The sequence below is a fragment of the Macaca fascicularis genome, chromosome 4, assembly GCF_037993035.2.
Source record: "Macaca fascicularis isolate 582-1 chromosome 4, T2T-MFA8v1.1".
Taxonomy (NCBI): Eukaryota; Metazoa; Chordata; class Mammalia; order Primates; family Cercopithecidae; genus Macaca; species Macaca fascicularis.
In genome coordinates, this window is record NC_088378.1 from 2709739 (window position 1) to 2734962 (window position 25224).

The 25224-nt window shown below is 51.4% G+C and overlaps 1 protein-coding gene and 2 long non-coding RNA genes across 4 annotated transcripts in view; 2 read left to right on the plus strand and 1 right to left on the minus strand.

Annotated features, from left to right (window-relative positions):
• The window catches only part of LOC141410203 (uncharacterized), a 31466-nt gene extending 28587 nt beyond the window's left edge, over window positions 1–2879 (minus strand). The window contains exon 1 of the long non-coding RNA XR_012434374.1: window positions 2693–2879. This is a non-coding gene — a long non-coding RNA (uncharacterized lncRNA). The remainder of the gene's footprint in view (window positions 1–2692) is intronic.
• Window positions 1788–12715, plus strand: DACT2 (dishevelled binding antagonist of beta catenin 2). 2 transcript variants are annotated; one of them, XM_065543148.2, is made up of 5 exons: window positions 1788–2330; window positions 3946–4159; window positions 8463–8595; window positions 9304–9582; window positions 10525–12715. In XM_065543148.2, the coding sequence occupies exons 4-5, from the start codon at window positions 9315–9317 to the stop codon at window positions 12186–12188; spliced, it is 1932 nt and encodes a 643-aa protein (XP_065399220.1). In that variant the 5' UTR covers window positions 1788–2330; window positions 3946–4159; window positions 8463–8595; window positions 9304–9314; the 3' UTR covers window positions 12189–12715. The 2 variants fall into 2 exon arrangements, with proteins under 2 accessions (XP_065399220.1, XP_005551468.3); XM_005551411.4 differs by lacking the exon at window positions 3946–4159.
• Window positions 12716–18326: 5611 nt separating this feature from the next.
• LOC141410202 (uncharacterized) lies at window positions 18327–21905 on the plus strand. Its single transcript, XR_012434373.1, has 3 exons — window positions 18327–18363; window positions 19139–19656; window positions 19806–21905. It is a non-coding gene; the product is annotated as an uncharacterized lncRNA (long non-coding RNA).
• Window positions 21906–25224: the final 3319 nt, after the last annotated feature.

Here is a 25224-nt window from a genome sequence, read left to right on the forward strand (position 1 = left end):
AAACAATCTTGGAAAAGAAAAAATTGGAGGACTCACATTTCCTGACCTCAAAACTTATTACAAAGCTACAATGATTGAAACAGTGTGGTACTGGCATAAGAATACACATATATTCCAACGCAATGGAACTGAGAAACCAGAAACTGATTTCTGGATCAACTGATTTTCAACAAGTGTCCCAAGACAATTCAATAGGGAAAGAATTGTCATTTCAACAAATGGTACTGGGACAACTGGGTATCTAAATGTAAAAGAAGGGGCCCCTACCTCACACCATATACAGAAATTAATGCAAAATAGAACAAAGGCTTAAATGTAAGTGCTAAGACTACAGCAAAATCTTAGAAATCATAGCTGTAAACTTTGTCTTTGGATTAGACAATGGTTTGTTAGGACACCCAAAGCATAAGCAACAACAAAGTAGATAAACCAGACTTCATCAAAATTACAAACATTTTTTGTTGCAAGGGACACTATCAAGAACAAGGAAAACACTCACAACATGGAAAAATTATTTGCCAATCTTGTATTTCATAAGGGAAGTGCAAATCACGTCTGATAAGGGAATTGTATATTGAATACTCACATCTCAATAACGAAAACACAACCTAAATTTTAAAATGGGCCAAGGATCTGAATAGACAGTTCTCCAAAGGAAGTATACAACAAGCACATGAAAAGATGCTCAACGTCCTTAACCATTAGGGAAACACAAATCAAAACCACAGGGAGATACCACTTCACATCTGCTGGACTAAAGACAGAGGTTGGTGTGCACACGGAGAAAATGGAACCCTCATACCCCACTGGCTGGTGGGATTCCACTTGGGAAGCAGTCTGGCAGTTCCTCACAAGGTTAAGCACAGTAGTCACCTACGATCCAGCCATTCCACTCTTAGGTACAGTGAAAACATTGCCACACAAAAACTCATACAGGAATGTCCTTGCAGCATTATTCATGATCGCTAAAAAATGGAACAACTCACATGTCATCAACAGATGAATGGATAAACAATATTTGGCACTGCCATGCAGTGGAATATTATTTAGACACACAAAGGAATAAAGTTCTGATGCAATCTGCAGCACAGACGCACCTTGAAAACACCTACCGAAAGGAGCCCCCACAGAGACCACCTGGCGTGTGACTCCATTTCCATGAACTTCCAGAAACCGCAGGGTGGTGGTTCTATGTGTGGGGGTGCGGGAGAGGGAATGGGGGTAGCTACCGATGAGAACAGGGTTTCTTTTTAGGGTAGTGAACACAACTTCGTTAATATACTAAAAAACTGTGGAACTGTACACCTTAAATAATGTGAGTTTTATGGTATGTGAACTGCATCTTAAGCTATTATTTTAAAAATTTAAAAAGCAAGCTGAGCAGCCTGGCCAACATGGTGAAACTCCGTCTGTGCTGAAAATACAAAAATTAGCCGAGTATAGTCGTGCGTGCCTGTAGTCCCATCTACTCGGGAGGCTGAAGCAGAAGAATCGCTTGAACCCGGGAGGTGGAGGTTGCAGTGAGATGAGATCATGCCACTGCACTCCAGCCTGGGCGACAGAGCAAGAAAAAAAAAAAAAAGCAAGGTGCGGTTTCCAAACTGCAAGGTTTTGAAATCTCTACTGCGATTGTAATGGTAACACGGTCCTTGCAATGTGATAATGTCCCAATAATTTATCTTTATAAACATTTTAAAACCTTAACAAGTCCTTTCTCCGCCTTTGTTCCACTTGCGCCTCCTTGCCCCTCTCCCCCGGGCTCCTCCTCCCGGCTGGCCCTCCCCGCTGAAGTCACGGACGCGCTCAGCTGGCCCCGGGGTCTGGGTGCGCCCGCCCTGCCCGCAGTCGGCGAGGGACCCTGGGGGGTCTGCGGGGCGGGCCCAGGGGCAGCCGCGGGGACCTCGGGGCGCGTGCAGACCCCGCCCTCAGCGACCGGCCGCAGATTCCAGCCCACCTTGGAGACCTGTGGAGCCAGGGGCGGAGAGAGGAGGCGCAGGAGGACCCGCGACACAGCTCGGGATCCGCGCGCGCTGGGCCTCCGGCGCAGCTGGTGGGGTTCGGGAGGCTGGGACCCTGCCCGGGAGATGTGGACGCCGGGCGGACCCCCGGGGCCCGCGAGCTGGGACCGCCGTAGGTTGGGCGCGAGGTTGCGCGCAGCGTTCGCGGGGCTGCAGGAGCTCCAGGGGCTGCGCGCCACGCAGCAGGAGCGGGTACGGGGCGCCCTGGCCCTGCAGCCCCCGCCCGCGCCCGCCGCGCCCTGCGGTCCCCACGGTCCCCACGGCCCCGAGCAGCAGCTGGAGGCGGCGCTGGCCGCGCTGCAGGAACAGCTGGTAAGGACCGGGCGCCGGGACTCGGGGCTGCGGGGTTTGTGGGCCACAGGCGCTGCTCCCTCCCGGTGCCGGCCGAGACTGTGTGTTAGTGGGAGGGGGGCGTCTGATGGATGGAGGGGACGTCCTTTGGGATTTGATTGGAATGCAGTTGGGTCTCCAAGGAGGGGGACGCGGAGGCCCCGCGCGCAGGTGCCTAGAGGTGAGGCACACAGATGAGGACCCTGAAAACTGCCCGGGGCTGCAGCCCGCGCTCCACCCTGCGGGGATGTGCGCCCACCCACGCCAGGATCCCGAAACTGGCAGATTTGGGGGAGACACCCTGTTGGTTAGTTACAGCATTGTTCTGACCTACGGGTACTGACCGGCTTTCCCCGGGCGGAGGTGGGCTCGGGACCCTGGCATCACTTCCCTGGGTACCAGGTCCCCCCTGCCGTCTTGGGTTAGGGGCAACAGTGTCCGCGTGGTAAAGCGCACCCCGACTTGTCCTCAGGAATGTGCTGACGTTTCTTACAGGTCGCGTCGCTGTAATAAAGTATTGGGGGAAAGCACGTCGCTGACAAAGGCCTCTTCAACTTTAAAATGTGACCTGACCTGTAAGAAGAGGCGTGTCCTCTGATCCAGAGGAAAGACTCTTTGATTTCCTTGCCAGGGGCCCTCCTCAGCACTACCTGGACGCTCTGAACCCCTCCTTTCACACAATGAAAGAAACTCCAGTCATTACCCCTCTGCTTATTATGTTATTGTATGATTTTGTAAAATTTACTGGAAACAACGCACAAGAGTTTTCATAGTTGCTGTATTTTCTTAAAGACAAACTAAAAAGGCTAGAGAAAGATATCTGTTTACTCGTGTTACCTCTATTACACTAAGTGAAATTTCTTTTACATTAGAAATTTAAGTCTGTCCTGTTAAAAGTTGCTGCCTCTGAACGTTGCCCACGTGAAGCTGTGGCATGACCGTCAGCCTAGCTGGCTCAGCCAGGTTGTTAAAGTAGCAAACCCTTCTGGATTAAAGAATCCCAGTGTCTGGGATGCCTCCCAGGATCCCGGTTATCTCCTGACCTTGTGGAAGACGGAGGTGGCAGACTGTGTGGGATTAACCTGGGCTCCCGGGCTCCCAACTCTGCCCCTGATGCCTCCTGAGAGGAAAGTAGCTGGTGTACAGACTTTGTTTACTCACCCAGTGACCAAATCCTGACCGTGTGTTTAGGTCATTTGTGTGTTTGCACCCAGACACAATCTCAGCTTCTGCTCAGCACGCGACAGCCACAGATGTGTTAGACGCATGTGATGGGAAGGGGGTGCTGCTGAGATGCTGGCTTCAACTGCTCCGTCGAGGGGGTGCGAGTGCAGGTGATGATTAACTTGGCTTAAGAAATATACAAATCAAACTTGCAAGTGCTCAGCCTCTAATTACAAGTAGCCTTTTGGAAGAGAAGATCAAACAGGTTTTTTGTTTATTTTATTATTATTTTTTTAATGTGGGGACCAGAAGGAACATGCAGACTTTGTCTTGAAACTTTGTTCTCGGGATGGATTATGTGATCAAAAGAGAAGAATAATTGAATTTGTGTGACATCAGCCCAGGGCTTAACACTTTCACATTTTTCTTACAGGGAAAAACATTAGAAGTGATAGCAGTTCTATAGTGTTGAATACAATGAAAAGCCTTGCTTGCTGGAGCAGTTACACACTCCAGCAACTCCCACCTAACTCAGGGTCCCCTCCGCCCACCCTGGTGCTCACCTGGCCATTGGTCATCATTCAGGTGTGAAGGCAGGAAGAACATTTATCAGGCCCTGAGCAGCTTTAGCCTACGGGAATTCTCAGGTGAGAATGATTGTTGGCATTTCCAGGGATTTAAACAGTCAGGAAAATAGCAGCACTCATCACTTCAAGGCTTATCGCAATGTGCTGCACCTTTTTAATTGCTGTGTCACAAAGGAGAGTGCAGTAGGCGGTGCTTAGTAGGATTCTGTTGAATAAATAAATGAGTGGCTTTTATTGCTGCAACAAAAGGGAAAATGATTTCAGAATTTGGGATCCTCCTGTTCTGAGTTTCTAAGCTGATGAGATCCCCATGCCCTCCGACCCAAGTGGGTTTGCTGCTGCGTGGCCAATCCAGAGAGGGTCCTCATGTATGTTTGTGAGGAAGGTTGTCCTTCCCAAGAAGTGCCGGCCATTCCCATATTCATAAGGGTTGGGTTCCCCAACAAGCCCTAGATAGAAAGACTGCATCCACTTCCTGGAACTCGAAGCCCACGTGGAGACCAAAAACCCCATCCTTCACCAGTGGGTACTGTCTCCACAAGGGGAGAGATGCAGAAGAGCTCCGGGAGTCTGCAATGAAATCTTATCCGGAAGAATTTCCCCATCTTGACATTGCTGGTCGTGACTTGTTCTAAAAGTGGCAGCTTGCAACGATTCCTTTTCCCTGGCAGCTTCCCACATTCCATGCTGCAGGAGCAAGCTGTACGTCTGATTCTGCAGCATAAACTTGATGCCCGGCATTTTCCTTGGGCCGACTGTGCTTGCTTTGTGAACACACAGGGGAACCAAGGGAGGCAGGGTGAGAACTTGCTCAAGGCCACGCATTAGGGCCAGCCATCCCCAGAAACCTGCAAGGCTTCGGTGGTGCTTTTTAATCCGTGAGTCCAGTCTGTGAACCAGGGACCCCTTTGCTGTTGATTGACAGGCCTCTTTTAAACTTAGGTAATAGCATTTACCTCTCTCCAGAATGGAGGGCATAGCCTTGGCATTCAGGCATAGAACGTTTCCTTTGTGCGTTCTAGCTCTCAGGGATAGAAAGGAGGTGTTTCAGATCCCATCTCCGTATCCTGAACAGTAAGGCCTTTTTCATGTTGATCCTCCGCATGTGCCATACAGGTGTTGCGATGGCTGGACTGTTGACTTGCACACGGAAAAGGCACAGCACGTGGAAATCAGGTCATTCTCTTGCAGTGCATAAAGAATGCATTTCAAAGAAAGGGATTAGCCTTTTTTTTTTTTTTTTTAAAGCACCCCCTGGAATAGAAGTCCTCAAACTTTTTGTTGTCATAAGGAACTTTTGTGGTCCCTGGGAAGCTTGTTAAAATGCAGGTTTCCAGGCTTACCGGGTAGGGTCTCAGGAAATGAGTGGGGCCTGGAGCCTGGGGTCTGCAGGTATGCCCAGCTGATCCCACTGCCTGGAGAGGCTTGGTATGAGCGCCTTTATACCAGGCCCTCCTGCCCTTTCCCCAGGCCCAGGGCTTTGGCACAGATGCCCCCAGAGCACACTTTGGCCAAGGTTGCCTGGAGTTAGCCTGAACGCTTGCAGAGGGCCGCCTGGAGTTAGCCTGAACGCTTGCAGAGGGCCGCCTGGAGTTAGCCTGAACGCTTGCAGAGGGAAGTAGGCACGGAGGCCACCCAGGGCTCGCTTGCTGCTGTGGAGTGAGTCAGTCCAATCGTGGACATGCGTGGAGATCACACTCTGGGGCTGGCCTTGCAGTGGACTTTCCTCCTGCCTGGCCGCATATATTTTGTGACGTGAGCACAAAGTCTAACCCTAAGAAAGAGTTAATGTAAAGCACAGTCATACAAACCCCAAGTTAGGGACAGCAGTCGGGGTTAGGGACAGTGGTCAGGGTTACAGGCAGGGAGTAAATCCTGAATGGTGGAGTCCTGCAGACGCAGAGGGGACCTGAGGACGTAATAAATAACCTGTGAGTGCCTGAGAGCTCTGTGCGTCCTGCAGCCCCTAGACCATTAATCAGAAACCAGCAACTGAAGGCCTGGCTGGCCAAACATTAATCACAAAGCAATTAACCCAGCACAGACACGGGGGCGGGAAGGGGGCTGGAGGAGGAGGAGGACAAAGCTGGCTGGGGTGCAGGAGAGTGTGATTTGGAAGAGGAGAAGGCACATAGATCCTTTTAAACGTTGAGGTGTGGCCTCACCAAGGAACTTGATTTTCTGTCGGTACCTTGGGTTTTGTTTTACGACAGGAAAAAGAAAAATCATGGGCTATGAGAATCCACGCCGGCCCCTTTGTTTGGATCCAGGCTTCCTCTTTGCATAACTGGTGTGGGAGAGCCCGCCTGTGTGTGCTGCGCAGGCTTGGTTGATGGTGCTGTTCACTTGGATAGCGGTTTACCTGTGTGAAAATGTGCAGGGTCAGAAACCAGTATGTTTACATGAAGCTGGGTGATGCTGGAAGCATAACGTTTTGATTAAATTCAAGATTGGTTTTTGCCATGTTCACATTCACAGATAATATTATGGCTTCAGATTCTGTCACTGTGCAAACTTTGGAGGTTTTTGGGAGGCCCCGGAGTTGGGTCCTGGAGGAGGAGGTCTGCTCCTGGCACAGAAGCTGTGCGCTGGGTCGAGCCCGGCCTCCATTCCCTCATCCATGCTGATAGTGGGCACTTGCGTTTGGAAAATCGGAGAAGTCTTTCTCTCATCAGAACAGGAAAGCATTGCAACCTGCCTCTGTCTTGTAATGATTTCTCATATTGTGGAAATTACTGAAGTAATTCCCCGAGGCCCAGGTTATGGGACTCAGGGGAACTGCTCCTTTCCCACGTAAAATTTGAAATAGAATTAATCATTTTCTTTTTTTTTTTTTGAAACGGAGTCTGGCTCTGTTGCCCAGGCTGGACTGCAGTAGCCGGATCTCAGCTCACTGCAAGCTCCGCCTCCCGGGTTCACGCCATTCTCCTGCCTCAGCCTCCCGAGTAGCTGGGACTACAGGCGCCCGCCACCTCGCCCGGCTAGTTTTTTGTATTTTTTAGTAGAGACGGGGGTTTCACTGTGTTAGCCAGGATGGTCTCGATCTCCTGACCTCATGATCCACCCGTCTTGGCCTCCCAAAGTGCTGGGATTACAGGCTTGAGCCACCGCGCCCAGCCAGAATTAATCATTTTCTTAAGAGAACCAACCACATAATTACATTCATTAATTATTTGCCTTAATCGTGATTGTTCATCAAAACAAGAAATGTTTTAGAATTGAAAGAAAAACACACACACATGCTCATAATAAGCTTTTTAGAGTTGGGGAAGTTGAGGCCGGGAGAAGGCACAGCCTCTCAGGGCAGGGCTGTGATAGAAACTTCTAAATACACAGTCCCTTGGCCAGGCACATGCCTGTAATCCCAGCACCTTGGGAGGCCAAGGCAGGTAGACCACTTAAGCCTAGGAGTTGGAGGCCAGCCTGGGCAACATGGCAAGACCCCATCTCTACAAAAAATACATAATTAGCAGGGCATGTTGGTGCATGCCTGTAGTCCCAGAGACTTGGGAGGCTAAGGAGGAAGGATCACCTGAGCCTGGGGAGGTGGATGCTGCAGTGAGCAGTGATCGCACCACTGCACTCCAGCCTGGGCAACAGCGCAAGACCCTGTCTCCAAAACAAAACAAAACAAAAGATCCTGAAGGCTGATTTTCACACTGCATTTACTCCAGGTAAAGCTGACAGTTTCCATGTTTTGCTGAGAACCTTCTCCCCTGGTAGCTCTGCCAAAGCCTGTAACAGTTCAAAATGTTACTTATTCTATCAGGGAAGGGGAAGGGACTTATTAGTGAAGGAGGAGCTTTTCTTTCTTTCCAAGGGACTTTCTTACCTTCTTGAAAAGTCAAAAGGTTTGTGCTCTGCAGGCACCAGGAGCCCAGAGGCGGCCGAGTAAAAGGACGCCACCGCACCCAGGCACAAGATGCGTAAAGCATTACCACAGGAGGGTAAACCCTTATGCTGGCTGAAAAACGCAGCCAAATAGACGGTGCAGGTAGTTCCTGTCTGCCAAAAGGAGGTGTTGCTTTTGATCCTGATTTCAGTCTCATAAGCTGTAGTATACTGTATCCTTATAAAGAAATGTAATTTGGAAAGTGCGGATAAGTGAAGCAGCCTGAACTGGAGAAAACCCGTGTGCGTGTGTGTGTGGGGGGGGAATGGGTCAGTAGACCTTTCTTTTTCTGACGGTGGAGCAAGGAAATGGCTTCAGAATGAGCAGGCGCAGCAGCCAGATTTAGAAGATGTGTTTCGTGTGGACTCGGGGAGTTCAAATTACATTCACAATGCATGGTTCACCCCTTTGAGCCTTAAGTTTTGGTTTCCGTAGGTACAATAGTTCCCTTTCTCTTCTTTCCCTTCTCAGTCCCGGCTGAGACAGCAGGACATCGGCCTGAAGACCCACCTGGACCAGCTGGACCTGCAGATCAGCAAGCTGCAGCTGGATGTGGGCACAGCCTCAGGGGAGGCCCTGGACAGCGACAGCAGGCCCAGCTCAGGTACCAGGGTGCCCTGACCTCCTGGACACAGGGGCAGGCATGCAGCCCAGGCAGAGGTGAAGCCTGTCCCGCCAGTCCCTCTCGGGCTGAAATTCCGTTCCACTGCTCTCCCGGTGTCCGTGCAGGGAGGCGGCCGCTTCATCAGGCCGATCTGAAAGTCAGGAGGCGACACCGAAGCCTTTCTCAGGGCATATATATTAATTGGCTACCTCGCTCTTATTTTTTTAATTTGCAAAAATCACACTGTGGTCTAAGTGACATTGTTGGACTCAGGAGGCCTGGGGCTGAAGCACCTCCCCAGCCTGGTCTCCTTCTCAACTTGGCAGGCGCCAGGGAAGAGAGAGAGACAGGGGCCAGGGGCCTGTCCTAAACAGGCTGAAATCCAGAGGAAGAGGCCACCCCTTAGGCAGGCATCGACCACCCAGGACTAAAGGGACCACTTGCCAGGAAAAGGGAGGGCCAGTGCTGCTGAGTGGGGGTGGAGCGGGCTCTCATCAACTCACTGACAGCCCCCGAGAATAATCCTGAACATCTTCACCTGAGCCACACTCTCCCAGGCCGGCCGTGTGGACGACGGCCCACAGCCTCTGGTAGCCTCAGCTCAGGGGTTCCCCTGGGCCCCCCTGTGCCGTGACAAGCTCAGGAGCAAAGGGGTCCCTGGGCTCTTCTGGATGGGAGTCACTGACCTGCCTTGTCTGCTGTGTCCAGGCTTTTACGAGATGAGTGACGGTGGATCCTGCTCCCTGTCCACGTCCTGTGCCTCTGTCTGCAGTGACCACATCTCCCCCTCGCTGGGCAGTTTGTTGCCTATGGCCCAGGCCCCCAAGGCCAGGCCCAGCATGGGGGACTGGAGGCCCCGGTCGGTTGATGAGACTACTGTGCCAGCGTGGAGACCCCAGGCTACCGAGGAGGGCACCAGGCCCCGGGGCAGCATGGAGAATGCAGGCCAGCCGTGGGGCACATTCTGGCCCAGGCCGGTGTCTACAGGTAAGAAACCGCCAGGGAAGGTGGGGGTCTCATCTCAGGCACAGGGGAGGACGGAGTGCAGTCCCCAGCTGTTGAGGGCAGAGCCAGGGACCCCACATGGGCGCACCCCAGGCTCTAACGGATGCTGGAAGGCCTCCGTGGGCCCTGTGGTGGTTTGGATGGAGGCAGGAATCAAACGTGGCCATGTGCATCACCACTGGCTCTTCTAACACACAGCACTTTTCCCTGTATTTAAAATGGACATCAGCAAGCTTAAAAACAATCCTTCAAAAACCCTAGATCCACTGGTGTTTGCAGGGAGAGTGGGGTTGAAGGCGCTGGTGGGGAGAAAACAGGGCTCATGCCTGGATCCCACCCCCTGGCGCGGGAGGGGCTGTAGTTGTCTTCAGACTGTCTCCAAAGGCACAGATGTCATTTTTGGCCTTGTTTTATTTCTAATACAAGGCCTGGTTTAGTAACAACCATTTGGTCTTTTCTTACCGAGAAGCCCCGTGGTTTCCTCCAGGGCATCTGCAGGGACTAGCTTCATGCCTCTGGCCTCCCTCCAGGCTCCATCCACCGCTGCGGGGCCTCTTCAGCCTCCAAACCTTCAGGGAAATGAGGGCGCTGAACTGAGGACTCTTACTCCCCATGCGTCCTCCTTCAAGGGGAAGGATGAGAATGAGCTGAGGGGGCTGTGCCGCAGGCACAAACAGTGCCCCGCACCCTGTGTCTAGATGCAGACGGGGCCCTGCGCCCTCTGTCTAGATGCAGATGGGGCCCCGCCGTGCCTAGATGCGGACCCCGGTGACTGGAGTCGCCGTCTCCCATGGGACCCAGGAGTTCCTCCAAGCAGTGAAGGAGCAGCGCTTCCTTCCTGGCTGCATTTCATGCATGAAGTGAAATCAACAGCACACGAAATCCTCTCTGTGTCACGTGTTTGTTCATTTTTCTCGTTCCTAGGTGATCTTGACAGAGCCCTGCTGGCAGACACGGGGCTCCAGAAAGCCAGCGCCGATGCTGAGCTCCTCGGGCTCCTCTGCCAGGGGGTGGACATCCCGCTGCACATGCCAGACCCCAAGTATCGGCAAGACCTGGTGTCCCAGGGCGGCAGGGAGATGTACCCGTACCCCAGCCCCTTGCACGCCGTGGCTCTGCAGAGCCCCCTGTTTGCCCTGGCTAAGGAAACCCCACAGAGCGGTGGTCCCTCGTACCCCAGGAAGACCCCCCCAGGCCCCGCAGGTCTGAACACCATCCAGACTGGGCCGGTCCTCGAGGCTGGTCCGGCCAGAGCCAGAGCCTATATCGACAGGCTGCTGCATCTGTGGGGCCGGGAGACCCCAGCAAAGGGTAGCGGGGGAGAACAGGGACCTCTAAGGCATGCAGCGTCCCCATCCCCACAGAGGCAGGGTGGCTGGAGTACAGATGGTGGAGGGCGACTATTGGTCTTCGCCCCAGGGAGGGAGGATGAAGGAGGGCCAGCTCAGAGCAGAGGTGCCGGCAGGGGCCCCCAGCAGCAGGGATCCATGCCTCTTGAGGGTCCCCAGCACCCTGGCAACCTTCCAGAGGAGGGCTCCAAGCCCTCGAACAGCTGCGTCCTCAGGGAGACCATGGCGTGGCCCTCTCCCAGCTTGAAGGCCCAGCAGACACCCCCAGCTCAGGACTGTGGACGAGGCAACGTCATATCCCCATCCAGGATGCTGGACAAGAGCCCCTCACCGGCCTCTGGGCACTTTGCCCACCCGTCCTTTGCTGCCAGTCTGAAAATGGGTCCCCCCAAGAGCAAGGCCGAAAAAATCAAGAGAAGGCCCACGGACAAGGTGCTGAGGTTTGCAAGGCAGCCGCCGCTTCTACTGGAGAGGCCTGAGGGAGCCCATGCAGCCCCCCAGCCGTCCCTGGAGTGGGACCCGGCCCACTGGTCCCCAGGGAGGGGTGGGCTCCCGCGGAGGCCGGCCCTGGCCTGGGAGGCACCCGGGCGCTCCTGTTCCGAGTCTACCCTCTACCCCATGCCTGTCCTCGTCCCCGTGGCGGTGGCCCCGCAGGAGGGCCACCAGACCTCAGCCCAAGCCCTGTTCCCCTTTGAGGCAGCACTGCTCACCTCAGTGGCCAGGAGGAAGCATCGCCGCTGGCAGTCCACCATGGAGATCTCAGCCCGGGCCCGCCTGGCCAGCTGTCCCGAGTCTAACCTGGGGCCCCCCAGGCCAGTGGCCAGAAGAGCAGGTGGCCCACAGGCCCGGGGCCGGCCCTTGCTGGTCCGCCAGGATGCCCAGACCAGGAGCAACTCAGAGCCCTCCAAGCACTCGGCCGAGTGTGACCCGAGGTTCCCCTCAGTCATCCCGGAGACCAGCGAGGGGGAGTCCAGTGACCACACCACCAACCGATTCGGAGATCATGAATCCAGCAGCAGCGACGAGGAGGGCAGCGCCCAGAGCAGGGACTGTGACCTGGCACTGGGCTATGTGGCGGCCGGGCACACGGAGCTGACCTGGACCCAGGAGGTCCCGGTCAGCTCGGGGCCACTCCTGTCCCCCGTGCCCAAGCTGTGCCGTATTAAGGCCTCCAAGGCCCTGAAGAAGAAGATCCGTAGGTTCCAGCCGACGGCCCTGAAGGTCATGACCATGGTGTGAGGCGCAGTGACTGCATCAGGAGAAGCCTGCTGCACACCGGAGCCCTTTTCCCGCAGCGTCCTGTGCATGTCTGGGTTTCAGTGTCATCTCGCCAAGCCGCTTTATCTTCCGAGGCCACCATTTAACAGGAGTCCCCTCCTGTTACATGCTCTGCCCGTGGAGTACGCCGTGAGTCCCCGCCCCAGCAAAGACTTCCATGCAGAGCTCTGGTTTCAGATGCCAGCAGCCTCCCCGGCCGACCTAGCGTCTCTTTTCAACGTCTGCCCAGGATACTGCTTCCCGGCAGGCATCTTGTTTCCACCTTGTCATCCTCCCATGGCCTTCCCCTGCCCTCACTCCCCTCTGGCTGGGGACGCGTTTCCCAATCCTTTGACCATTCCTCCCCAAAGGCGTTTTAAAGAGGCGGTTGCAGGACTCCGTGCTGGAAATTGAATTGGAGTTTAAACTCCACATTACGCTGTCAGCGTACACAGACACCCAAATTATGCCATGATCTCAAATAAAAGGAACTTTTTTTTCCCTCTTAACTTCCTCCTCCCTGTTTCCTTGGGTGGCACATGGTAGGGGCACCATCATCTTCATGCCTGCCCATCACAGGGCACACACCAGCTTTGGGCGGGGAGGGCACCTTATGAGTGAGTAGAGACTAAACTCTGGTTTTAGTATAAAAAGTAGGGCATAGGCCGGGCGCAGTGGCTCATGCCTGTAATCCCAGCACTTTGGGAGTCTAAGGCAGGCGGATCATAAGGTCAGAAGATCAAGACCATCCTGGCCGGGCGCGGTGGCTCAAGCCTGTAATCCCAGCACTTTGGGAGGCCGAGATGGGCGGATCATGAGGTCAGGAGATCACGAGACGATCCCAGCTAACACGGTGAAACCCCGTCTCTACTAAAAAATACAAAAAAAAAAATAGCTGGGCGAGGTGGCGGGCGCCTGTAGTCGCAGCTACTCGGGAGGCTGAGGCAGGAGAATGGCGTAAACCCAGGAGGCGGAGCTTGCAGTGAGCTGAGATCCGGCCACTGCACTCCAGCCTGGGTGACAGAGCAAGACTCCGTCTCAAAAAAAAAAAAAAAAAAAAAAAAAGACCATCCTGGCCAACATGGTGAAACCCCCATCTCTACTAAAAATACAAAAAACAGAAATAAAAAAAATTAGCTGGGTTTGGTGGCACGTACCTGTAATTCCACCTACTCGGGAGGCTGAGGCAGGAGAATCACTTGAACCTGGGAGGTGGAGATTGCAGTGTGAGGAGATTGCGCCACTGCACTCCAGCCTGGGTGACAAGAGCGAAACTCCATCTCAAAAAAAAAAAAAAAAAAAAAAAGTAGGGCATAAAAGTTTTTTTTTTTTTTTTTTTTTGGTGTTTACTTTTCCAAATGGAATTTTCCTCAACTCTTCAAGAAGAAAGATAGCAGTGCTTTCAGGTAAGCTGCCTGGTGAGGGTCACAGTATTTTCACATCAGAAAGCAGCTTTCTCCTGAAAGATAAGAATTTGACATGAAGGTGGAGAAGGCCATTGAAGCCCCCCATGGACATCCTGGGCCCCTTAGGGCAGATGCAGCTGGGCAGGATCGTGGAAGGAAGCCAGTCAGAAAACCAGCGGAAGACGGGAGTAGATTTGGAAGGAGGCGTGAAATATTCCTGGAACAAGGAGTTGGTTTTAGATGCCTATAGGGAACTTCACATCTAGAACAAAGTGGAGGTGAGGGGGAGGCTGCTGCTGAGCTCCCTGACAGTGAAGACAGTGGGGGCAGGGTCTGTTCTCTGTGCAAAACGCAAGGAAATGCAAGCATTTCCAGGGGCCAGAGCAGACAGATTCAAACACCCATTGAGTTCGTCTGTGTGCAGTTTCACCTGCCCTTCCTGAAATCTGCTTCCGAACAGAAGGCCAGAATCTTCCTCAAGCTTTCTAAAAACCTGCATTGAAATTTCAAAGGATGATTCAAACCCACTCACGGATGGGGGTTTTACTGTAAAAGTTAATTCACAGGGTATTTTATTAAAATGGCAACATTTTTAGAATGAAGCGTGGCTTCTCCAGGACCACTGAGCAGGTGAGGTTGTGACGACTGCCCCGTAGCCTGAGTCCCCGTCCTCACTCAGGACTGTGGGCCCAGCCTCAGTCCACGCATTTTTTTGTAGCTGACCATGCTGAAGACATGGCTAGGAAGTTCATATAAGTCATACATTCTGGTCATTCACTGGGGCTTTCCGCAGGAGCTCTGAGTGCACTATCCAGAAAGAGCAAACTTCCTTTTCATCCGCTATGGTGACCTAGCTTGTATCACAGCTCTTGGTTGCTCAGACTCCACGTTGCAAGCTACGATGACAGGGAATCAGCCCAGAAGGGGAGTGAGTGCAGTGGGTCTGGGCTTCTCAGGGTTTTCTGACAGTGCCTGTCTGTTTTAGAAAGCTGGGCGTGGTTTCCTAACCATTCAGATTCCAACGTGCAGCCTGAGGGGTGCATTCCAGCCGGAGGGGTGCATTCCAGCCAATCAAATCCAAATCCCGGCCTGCTCCACACAGCCCTGCAAACTGACCAGGAGAACCATGCAGACTCCAGACAAAATGCAGCCATCACATCGGGGGCGGGAAGGGTCCTCAGTAATCTGACAGTCCAAATCAATCAATCAATAGTTCTCTCCCTTCTCTATCCATCCTCTCTTTCTCAATAATGTGCTCTCTGGCTCTTACTTTCTCTCTCTCTCCCTCTCTCAAGCTCTCTCTGTCTCTCCCCCTTTTTAACTGTGGAGGCCCAAACATGCATTTCAGTTTGTCCCAGGCCCAAGGCCTTGCCAGGGCTCTTCTACTCTCCAGTAGGTTTGGAGTAAATAAGTAGAATTCTCACAGATTCCATGGGGGTCCTCGGAGGGTCCCCCAGCCCTCCTGCCCCGTCTGCCCAGCACCCCGACTCCTTGGCTCTGCTCAGTACTCTGCAGGACCAGGCAGCCCAGGACTTGAGGACTGCTCTGGCTCCAGTTCCCATCCCGCTTGGCCCTGGTCATAGCCTGGCTGAGTCAGCATCCCCCTTCATCGAACGAAGCTGATCGCGCCTCAGGGTTTGGAAGGAGGCGTAAGCTGGCAGTTTGAAAAGGGACCCACGTCTGTCTGTGCTCCCCAAAGTAGGGACAAGGGGTGAGTCGGCCCAGGTTGTGGCCTCCCTGTAGTGTGCAGAGTTGGTGAGGCTCCCTGACCCCTCTGCAAACATCGCCCAGGCACCACCAGGAAGACCGAGCAGATGCCACATGCAGGCCTAGGGCAGATAGCAGCCTGGGGAAAAGCTGTAAAACACAGAGCTAACCATTAGAACGCCGGTCATAAGAAGCCCGTTTTTTGAGAGGGCTGACAACAGGGTGCTGCTGGGTGTGGCAGAGTCTTAAGCACCGTGAATTCAGAGAACAGGGATTTGCAAGAAGTCTGGGTGGCCAAGGCAGACGCGCAGAAAGAGGATGGATGGATTCGCCCCGTGGTGAACATTCATCTCCTGAATGTCTTATGTTCTGTGCATATTTTTCCTCTAAACCAACATGATGGAAACCACTCACACGGAAGCAGAAATGAACCAGGAAGCCCACCGAGGCAGAGCGTGGCCTGTCATATGAGGGGGTGTGATTGATTAGATGACGGGGGCAGCTTTCAAGTGCATTGGAAGACGGAGGAGCTGTTTCCTTCTCTCTCAAGGGATTAAAAAGTAGACAATGTAGAATTTGACTTCCGGGGCCTTTAGGACTAACTTCTAGCATGCTTACGATAAAAATATTTTAACAAAAATAAAAATAACAGGATAAAATTGCTCTTTATCCGTTCTATCATAAAATATCCTCTTCTACAATAAAAGGATAAAGAATTAAAGTTAAGCTAAAGTAAAAAATATGTCAGGAATTCTAAATTATAAGGATGTGTGAAAGATTTAATTATAATATTAGGGAAAATGTCCCAACCTACTTTAGCAAATCATACGTTATCACTGAAGAAAACAGAGCATATCATTACTGATTAAATTCAGGAAGGTAAGTGGGTGCCCTAGCAAAGCTTTCTCTCTGCATCCTCCTGCATCCTCCTGCATCCTCCTGCTCCAGCTTGTAGGATAATAAAAGCCTGTCTTGGTCCATTTTGTGTTGCTGTAACAGAACTGAGTAATTGAAAAAGAAAAAAAGGCCTATTTGGCTCATGATATGGGTGACTGGGAAGTTTGAGACAGGCAGCTGCATCTGATAAGGCGTTTATGCTGCTTCTACCCATGGCAGAAAGCAGAAGGGGACCGGGCGTGTGCAAAGAGACACACGGTAAGAGAAGAAGCAAGAGAGAGAAGCCGAGGAAGCCATTCTTTTAACCACCTGCTCTCTTGGGAACCAGGCCATTCCCCCAGAGCGAGAACTCACTTAGCTCTGAAGGACTGTGTTGGTCTATTAATGAGGCCCCCATGGCCCAGACACCTCCAGGCCCCACCTCCCAACACCACCACACTGGGGATCAAATTTAAAATTTTGGCAGAGGTTTTGGTGGGGACAAACCACATGCAAACTACAGCAGAGCCCTCTTAGGATAGAATCCGAGGTTCTGTACAGTTACTGGATCCTAAACATGAAATACATAAAGTCTGATGAAAAACAGTAGTGCATCTGGAATGGATTTAACGCAGTCCCACTTTACAGGTCAAGTATTTATTTAATATCTGTGAATAAATGAAAGATCAGTGAAAAAAGGGAAAATTATTATATCTACAGATTCTATGTGGCTTTAAGGTGATGGTGCCTAGTTTATAAATGGTTGATAAAAAACATACTTATTTTTAAAGATTAAAGTCCGCAGGAATTTGTTGACTGTCTTTTTCAATCACTTGCGTAGTTGACCCTCCCTGCTAGGCTTCGAAATGATGCTGTAAACCAGACCTGTTCACACACCGGGGCCCTCAATCTTGTCACTTGGGCCCCGCCACTATCCAGCAGACACAGCCCTTTTCAAAGGGGGCTTGGCCGGTGAAAGCCACACACAGGGTCGGTTCTTTCATTCACTCAGTTACCAAACGTGCTGAGTTCACTGGGTGACTGCCTGTGCAGTCAGGGTTGGGAGGTGCCGACAGGAAGGGGCTCCTCCCCTCCTCTCCTGAGCACTGGGGCTCCTCCTTCCTTTCCTGAGCACTGGGGCTCCTCCCCTCCTCTCCTGAGCACTGGGGCTCCTCCCCTCCTCTCCTGAGCACTGGGGCTCCTCCCCTCCTCTCCTGAGCATCAGGGTTCCTCCCCTCCCCTCCTCCCCTGAGCACTGGGGCTCCTCCCTCCTCTCCTGAGCACTGGGGCTCCTCCCCTGAGCACTGGGGCTCCTCCCCTCCTCTCCTGAGCACTGGGGCTCCTCCCTCCTCCCCTGAGCACTGGGGCTCCTCCCCTGAGCACTGGGGCTCCTCCCCTCCTCTCCTGAGCACTGGGGCTCCTCCCTCCTCCCCTGAGCACTGGGGCTCCTCCCTCCTCTCCTGAGCGCTGGGACTCCTCCCCTCCTCCCCTGAGCACTGGGGCTCCTCTCCTGAGCACTGGGGCTCCTCCCTCCTCTCCTGAGCACTGGGGCTCCTCCCTCCTCTCCTGAGCACTGGGGCTCCTTAAGGCAGACTCATCCCTCCCTCCTGTTACAAACTCTTCCCTCACATAGCCATGGGCTCCTGAATCCCACTGAGTAAAATCAAGCTATTGCATAGTTGAAATGTTTGCTGGTGCAACTATCCAAATTATTTTTACCTCGATTGAGTTAAATGCTGCTGCAGCTTTTATGGCGTGGAGTAGAAAATGCAATCACATGAAAAGGTGCCCTGGAAATGAGAAAGAATGATGAAAACAGTCCTGTCTGAAAACAGGTTATGTATACAGCAAGAGCAGTGGCAGGTAAACGGTCCCAAAAACACGGCTAAGAGGACAGGACCACAGTTCAACATTCCTTACACATTTGGGGACGGCATTGCATTTGGGGTCCCAGCTGGAGCAGAATTTTGGCTCTCTGCTCGTGGAAGTAGAGCGTGGCTGTAATACCACAGCTGCTGACTCAGCCCCTGCTGCCAACCGCTGGGGGAACAGACCCAGGAAAGGATAGACAAGCTGGCTAATCAGTAACCTAAGGACAGCAGAGTCCTATCTGACACTGGGCCTTCCTAAGGAGACGGAAAGCAGTGAACCTCTGTAAAAGCTTAGAGGTAAGCAGTGGTGAAGCCGGGCAGTGAGGGGCTGGATGGGGGGCTGGGAAGAGGCAGGCAGAGGGAGTCGGGAGAGGAAGGCAGTCAAATGGAGGGAAGAGAGAGAGATGGTGCAGGAGCAATCCAGGGAGGGGAGCGGGCCCGGAGCTGGGAAAGAAGCTGGACCGTCACCAGGTGTGGACTTGTGGGTCCTCCTACAGCTCCCAGTTCTACCTGGGACAAGGGGAACAGCCACTGCAGGCTTTGAAGTGTGGAATAAACAAAGGCCTCCGGGTGTGGACAGGCAAAGGTTGTTTATTCAGGGCTTGCTGCAGTGAGTGGGCTGGGCAGGCAGAGGTGCTCACAACAAGAAAGCTTCCCGGTGAACACACAGAGCCCCAGCTGTGCCCTGTTGGAGGCCAGGCTCTGGGGACACCAGAGCTCTAATGAGAGGCAGGCATCCTGGGGGCCTATCTGGCTTTCTGGTTGGTCCTGAGTTGGAAGCAGGGACAAAAATTAGGAAGCTGTCAGCACCGATCAAGTCTTGGCCCTCCGGAGCTGACTGTCACAGGGGTTACTGTTGAGCTTCCGGGGCTGTCACTAAAGATGGCAATCTGGCTCCCTGCAAGCCTGACACGGCCACTGGCCTCCTGGGCTATGTATTGCAGATAAAGAGTTGGCTTTCTGGGCAGGTGTGGGTCAGAGTTCTGCTTTTATATACGATCCAGTCTTGGACCCTTGCGTGTTCAATTCCTCAGAAGCAGAGGTGTTGGACGTAATTGCATTTGTGTTTTAGAAAGACCCATTCTCTGCTTGGCTGAAGTTCCAGAGAAGGGGCCTGGCCCAGGGTCTGGGCATGGGGACTCCGTGCCTGGGGAGAGGCCCACGCAGGCGGCTGCCACAGGAGGATGCAGAACGCAGGGCTGCTCTGCCTCTGGAGGACCCAGCCGCTGACCGCTGTCACAGGCCACAGCAACACTGGGCTCCAAGAAAACCGGAGACTCTTCCATGGCGTTTCTTCGTCCCCAGCAAGAAATGAGAGTTCTTTTTTTTTTGAGACGGAGTCTCACTCTGTCTCCCAGGCTGGAGTGCAGTGGCGTGATCTTGCCTCATGGTAACCTCCACCTCCCGGGTTCAAGCTATTCTCCTGCCTCAGCCTCCCAAGTTGCTGGGACTGCAGGCACATGCCACCATGCCCCGCTAATTTTTTGTATTTTTAGTAGAGACGAAGTTTCACCATGTTGGCCAGGATGGTCCCAATCTCCTGACGTCGTGATCTGCCCGCCTCGGCCTCCCAAAGTGCTGGGATTACAGGTGTGAGCCACTGCGCCCCGTTAAGAGTTCTTATTGAAATCAGAATACCTTATAGAAATAGGGCTCTAATCAGTCTTTTAATTTCTATTTTTGAATTTTTAATTCCATTTTATTTCTATTTTTCTTTCGGCTACCGTCTCCTAATCAAGGGCAGGGCGCACAGCAGGACAGGACAGCAAATCACTGACTTCAGTCGCTAAAGCTTCATCCTCCTTAACAGTGACTCTCCTCCGTCCCACCCCTCACCCCACTTGAGGACATATTCTGGAATTTCCAATGTTTGCTCCTGCAATGCATTTTCCATCCTGGGTGACAGGAAGTGTCTGGTTCCAGGGCAATGAAGCAGCCACAAGGCCTCTGTGTCAGCACTGGAGAGAAACAGCTTCCGTCCTCCTGTCCCGGACCCTCCTGGAGGGATGCTCCCAAGGCTGAATGAGACGACACAGCCATTTCCCGCATGCTGCCAGGCACTGACCCGCCCGTAGCACTTGTCCCGGTGCTGGTCTGCAGCAGTGAGGGGGACCCCTTTGTGTGAGGGTTGCACTGGCCATCGTTCAGGAAAAAGCAGTAGAGCCTCTGCAGTCTTTGAAGGCCCTCCGTGCCTCCAGCGCATCGGCCTTAGGACAACGCTCCTCACGGGGGTCTCTGAGGTCTGCCTGGAAGACACTCTTCCAGCCCACCGGGTCCTGCAGCCAAAGTGCGTGGTGTCCCCTGGCCCTGGAACGAGTATCTGTGTGACCCCGCAGGTCCCTGTAGAAACAGCGCCTCCCTCACGGAGCCTCGCATTCCTTGTTGCTTTTCGGCTTTCTTACCTGGCCTCCACTGTCAATCCTTGAGGTGGGCTGGTGCTCTAGGGACTTCCTACATTGACGGGTGTGTGTTGGGTTTAGAAAGAAGCTATTGTAGAACCGTCCAACGATGGAGCCTTCAGGGGCGCCGTGGCCCCGGAGCACATGGCGGCAAGCTGGAGAAGCTGGGCAGTGCCCAGGAGTTGGCACGTGGGGACTCGGTTCGCTAAGAGTTCGCTGAAAGCAAATCCATGTTTTGCATGAGCAGCCTGTGTGTCTCCTGGCTCTAAATGGTGCCTTGTTTTGTCTGGCTGTGGCCGGGATCTGTGATTCCCTGGGAGGCATTTCACCTCACTCAGAGTCACAACGTTCAAGCAATGACAAGAACAGTGCCTAGAGTAGAATACCATCTAAATTTTATTTATGTTCATTTATTCACTGTCAATTGTCCTTTTTATTTCACCAAATTTCAAACTATTAGAAACAGCGGAGGTTATGGAACCCAGAGTCAGGCAGATCCTCAGAGTTTGTCTTTATTGGCAACGGTGAGCACAGAACTCACGTATGTTTGTCTCAGAAAGATCACAGATGCACAGGTGCTTAGGAGAACTGACACCAAGCATGTGGAAGGAATTTAACTTCTTCATGTGTTGGTGCAACTGAAACAAATTCACGCCTAATCTGGGGAGGCCTGCATGAGCTACTGGATTGGTTGAGGAAGATGAGATAATGTGAGACCCTATTTAATAGAAAGATTTTTTTACGTATAATTCTCCACATATAATTTAGGGAAAATAGTCATTTATTAAAGGACTCTCAGGGACTTGTAGTTGAGAAAATGTCAACGATTTGGGTTAAGGGACATGTTCATTAACTCTTGAGATTTATAGAATAGTTGTGAGTGGCTGACATTTACTGTCTACTATTTATTTTTCACAAGTATGTATGATTAATAATTAATATTTACAAAGTACTTCCTCAAAAATCTTCTGGTGCTCATGACAATCCTGTAAGGTAGATATCATGGGTATTTTATATCTACACTATATTTTAAAGCTAAAAGAACTAAAGCCAAAATGAGTAGTTGGCTTGCTCAGGGCACCCACCCAGCCAGCATGTGGAGGTGTCTGAAATTAACCTCAGGCCTCTGATTTCCAAAACCCATCTCTTGCCCAAGGTCCCAGCTCACGACTGGAGCGTAAGCCTCTTTGAACAGATCATGGCTTATGTATGTATTCACGTGTAATCTCCACAGTAGCTATGCTAGGCCGTTGCATGTACATGAAGGTACGTGAAGGAATGGATGGAATTCTCTTACATTAGGGAAGAAGCTAACCTCCCAGCTGAATTTTGGCGTTAGCACGACACTTAGCGTTTTTCTTGGCTGTTAAAATAAAGTGTAACAGGGTGGCAGGAGAGGATGACATACCACCACTAAATAAAAGAAATCAGACCCCCAAAGGTGTGTACTTGGCCTCTCTGTTTCTATTGGTTCATTGTCTTTTTCTGATTCAAAAACATATTTAAATTTTTGAAGTACTTAAAACAAAAAAAACAAATGCGAATACCACATACCCATTCCTCATGCCCTCACCAAAGGGATCTGGTGCAAATTAGAATGTTGCTCCATTTCCTTCAAATATTTAATTTTCAAACAATAAGTAATGTGTAAAAACTGCAGCTAAACCCCTCCCTCCATCACAGAGTTAGCCACAGTTCTGAAGTCAGGGCAGATGTCTGTTAAGTTTTCCTATATTTACGTATATTTACAGGTACATGCATGTACCCGTAACACCACCAAGCATCCTTTCACGTTTTCACGTTTTGAATAAACATCATCATTTTTCCAATGTGCATATTCACTCAGTGGTACCTCAGGATATGTGACAATTACTAGGAGAATATTTACTGAGCTCTTTGATAAGACAGACTTGGTGTCCTTCACTCACGCAGGTCCTCCCACAGACGTGCGAGGAGTAATCACTCCTCACCAGGGGCTGGGACACGGACCCACCGGGGCTGTGCCCACACCTCCACATGCCCGTGTCTGCCCCGTGCTGCCCTCGACCGGGCCATACCCCCACTGACCAGGCCAAAGTTCATCTGCCCATTCCTCTAATGATGGACTCTTATGTTGCCGTCTCAAGCAATGTTGCAGCAAACATCCATTTCTCTGTCTTTCTGTCCACCCAAGCAAGACTCTGCATAGATACCCCCATGTCTCTCCCAGGTGGCTGTATGTGTTTCTTCTGTCACAAACTACCATAGACTTGGGGGCTTAAAACACAGCAAATTTATCCTCTTACTGTTCTGGAGGGCGGAGGTCCACAGTCATTCTCCCTGGGCTGAGGTCCGGGTGTTGGCAGGGCTGACTCCTGGAGATTCTAGCGAAGAAACTGTTTCCATGCCTTTTGCAGCTTCTAGAAGCCAGTGGCTCTGGGCCTCCTCTTCCACCGTGAAAGCCGGGAACATCGGTGAGTCCTTCTCAAGCTGCACTCTCTTATCTTCTCCCTTCTGCTTCCCCCTTCCTCTCATGAGGACTCCCGTGACTATCACACTGGGTCCACCCGGACAATCAGGGATAGTTTCCCGTCTCGGGTCAGTTGATAGCCACCTAATTCCCTCAGCAAACTTCATCCACCTTTGCCACATCACCTAACATATCCACAAATTCTAGGGATTAGGACATGGACATCTCTCGGGGACCATTGTTCTTCTGACCACACACCCACCTGCCATGCCCAAGACTTCCAACTTTCTCACTTCCAAACCTTGGTATTGTCAGGCCGTTGTAATGGTGCCAAATGGAACAGATATCAAATGGTGTTTCATTATGGTTTTAATGTGCATTTATCGGTTTATAATGAGGTTGAACACTTTCCATGTTTTTCTTGGTCTTCTAGTTTCCCTTGTGAATTAACCTCTACATATCCTTTTCCCCATTTTTCTCATTTTTTTCATTGATGTGTAGGAGTCCTCAAATGTGGACACTAGTTTTTGGTGAGTGGTAAGTTACAGGGTTTGCGAGTATCACTTCCCCAGCTGAGGCTTGTCTATAAATTTGTTGATGGTGTTTTGGCTGAGCGCAGGGTTTTGGGTCAATGTCATCAAATTTAGGGATCTTTTCATTTATGATTTGTGGGTTTTAAAAAATCATATTTGGAGAGCTCCTATATAGTCTACTATTATACAGCTATTCCTTATTGTTATTAGCAGTTTAGCATCTTTGCCTTTTGCCTCGAGGTGCCCGTGATACTTGCCCTTGTGTGGGAGGAGAGCTCTGCTGCTGATTCCGGGTGCCTGTCCCCCATGACCATCTTCTCACCGCTGTGGATGGATCTGCTCTTTCCCACTGGCCTGTGCTGACTCCGGCTCTCTGGGCATCAGGTATGTGTGGTCTCCACCTGGGGACAGAGCAATTCTCTTTCACGGTTTATTTCTTCATCCTCTGTGCCACGTTAGTCAATTCTGCAGCTTTTGAAAAAGGCTTGATAATGACTCTCAGCCAAATATCGCAGCTTTTCTTCTTCGATGCTGTCTCGGCCATTCCGGCTCTTTATACTTGTGTGTGAATCACAGCATCATCTTGTCCAGTGAAAAGCCTCTGCTTGGTTTCAATGGAATTGCATTTAAATTTATGGGCTGACTTGGGGAATTATGACTATCTTCATGACAAGTCTTCATGTCAGTTAACCTAGTTCTATTCTAGGCAACTCAGCAAGTTTTTAATTTTTTTTCTTAAAATTATGCCCATATTTTCTTACATGTATCCCTATATGCCTTTTCTGTATAATAAATAAAATTGGAGTTTTAAGTGAGGTGCATGCACCTGTATGTATGTTACTGTGTTTATTTTGTATCCTGCAACCTTCTTAAAGCCTCTCATTCGTTTTAGGAGTTTGCCTGTGGGTTCTGTTGGATTTTCAGTGCCTGCAGTCAAACCAGGCAGAGTGGCTGTTTGAACCCAGTACATAACACTCCTCTTTCCTACCCAGGTTCTGAAGCAAAAGCAAAGTCAAAATTTAAGCAGCCAAAGGTTATACCATCAGTTCTATTTGAGAAAATACTGGTATTATATCTGCGGAAAAGTGGGCTACCCAATATTGAGCCGTGAATTCACAGATTTGCCCACCTGATCCTCACAAGATCCTGCTGGGATGAGGGCCTTGTCACTCAGCTGCCCACACGGCTCAGGAGAACAGTTTGAGTGGCTCCCAACAGCAGAGGAGAAGGAAAGGGCAGGGTTGCTGCCAGGGCCCGAGCACACGCTTGGGACTCAGTGCCAAAGGGCAGATGCTGAGCTCCTTGTTCCACAAGCAGGGCCCGGTGCTGTGAAAGGCACTTGAGTATAAAGCGTCTTCCTTTCATTCTGCGGTTTCTTCCTCAACTTGTCAGGATGTGTATTGGCTATTTAATGTCATTCAAAGTATAGAAAATTAAAATTTTAAATTACGGGCATGAATTTTGCTGTTTGTCTTTATACTGCGGGCCAGTGTTACAAAATTATAAGTTGCGTGCAGAATCATTGAAGCTGCAGAATCGCAGAATCATTGAGGCTGCACGGTGTGTCTGTAGCTCTCACGTGCATTTGCATTTTATTCTTACCAGAACCGTGCAATGCTCCAGGTGAACCTGGCATGCACGCCCCACCTGCAGGCTGCACCTCCAGCTCGCTGACAGGTAGGGAACGACTAGGAGCGGAGAAGCGTGGTCATCCTCTTCCCTTTCCTCTGTGTCCTCATACCCAGTCCAAGTGAAAAGGCGAGCATTTGGGGACAGA

Coding starts and splice junctions, on each gene's coding strand:
- DACT2 (XM_005551411.4), top strand. CDS start 2,085: ATGTGGACGCCGGGCGGACCCCCGGGGCCCGCGAGCTGGGACCGCCGT. Junction 2,331..8,462: donor CCGCGCTGCAGGAACAGCTG/GTAAGGACCGGG, acceptor TTCCCTTCTCAG/TCCCGGCTGAGACAGCAGGA. Junction 9,583..10,524: donor GCCCAGGCCGGTGTCTACAG/GTAAGAAACCGC, acceptor TCTCGTTCCTAG/GTGATCTTGACAGAGCCCTG.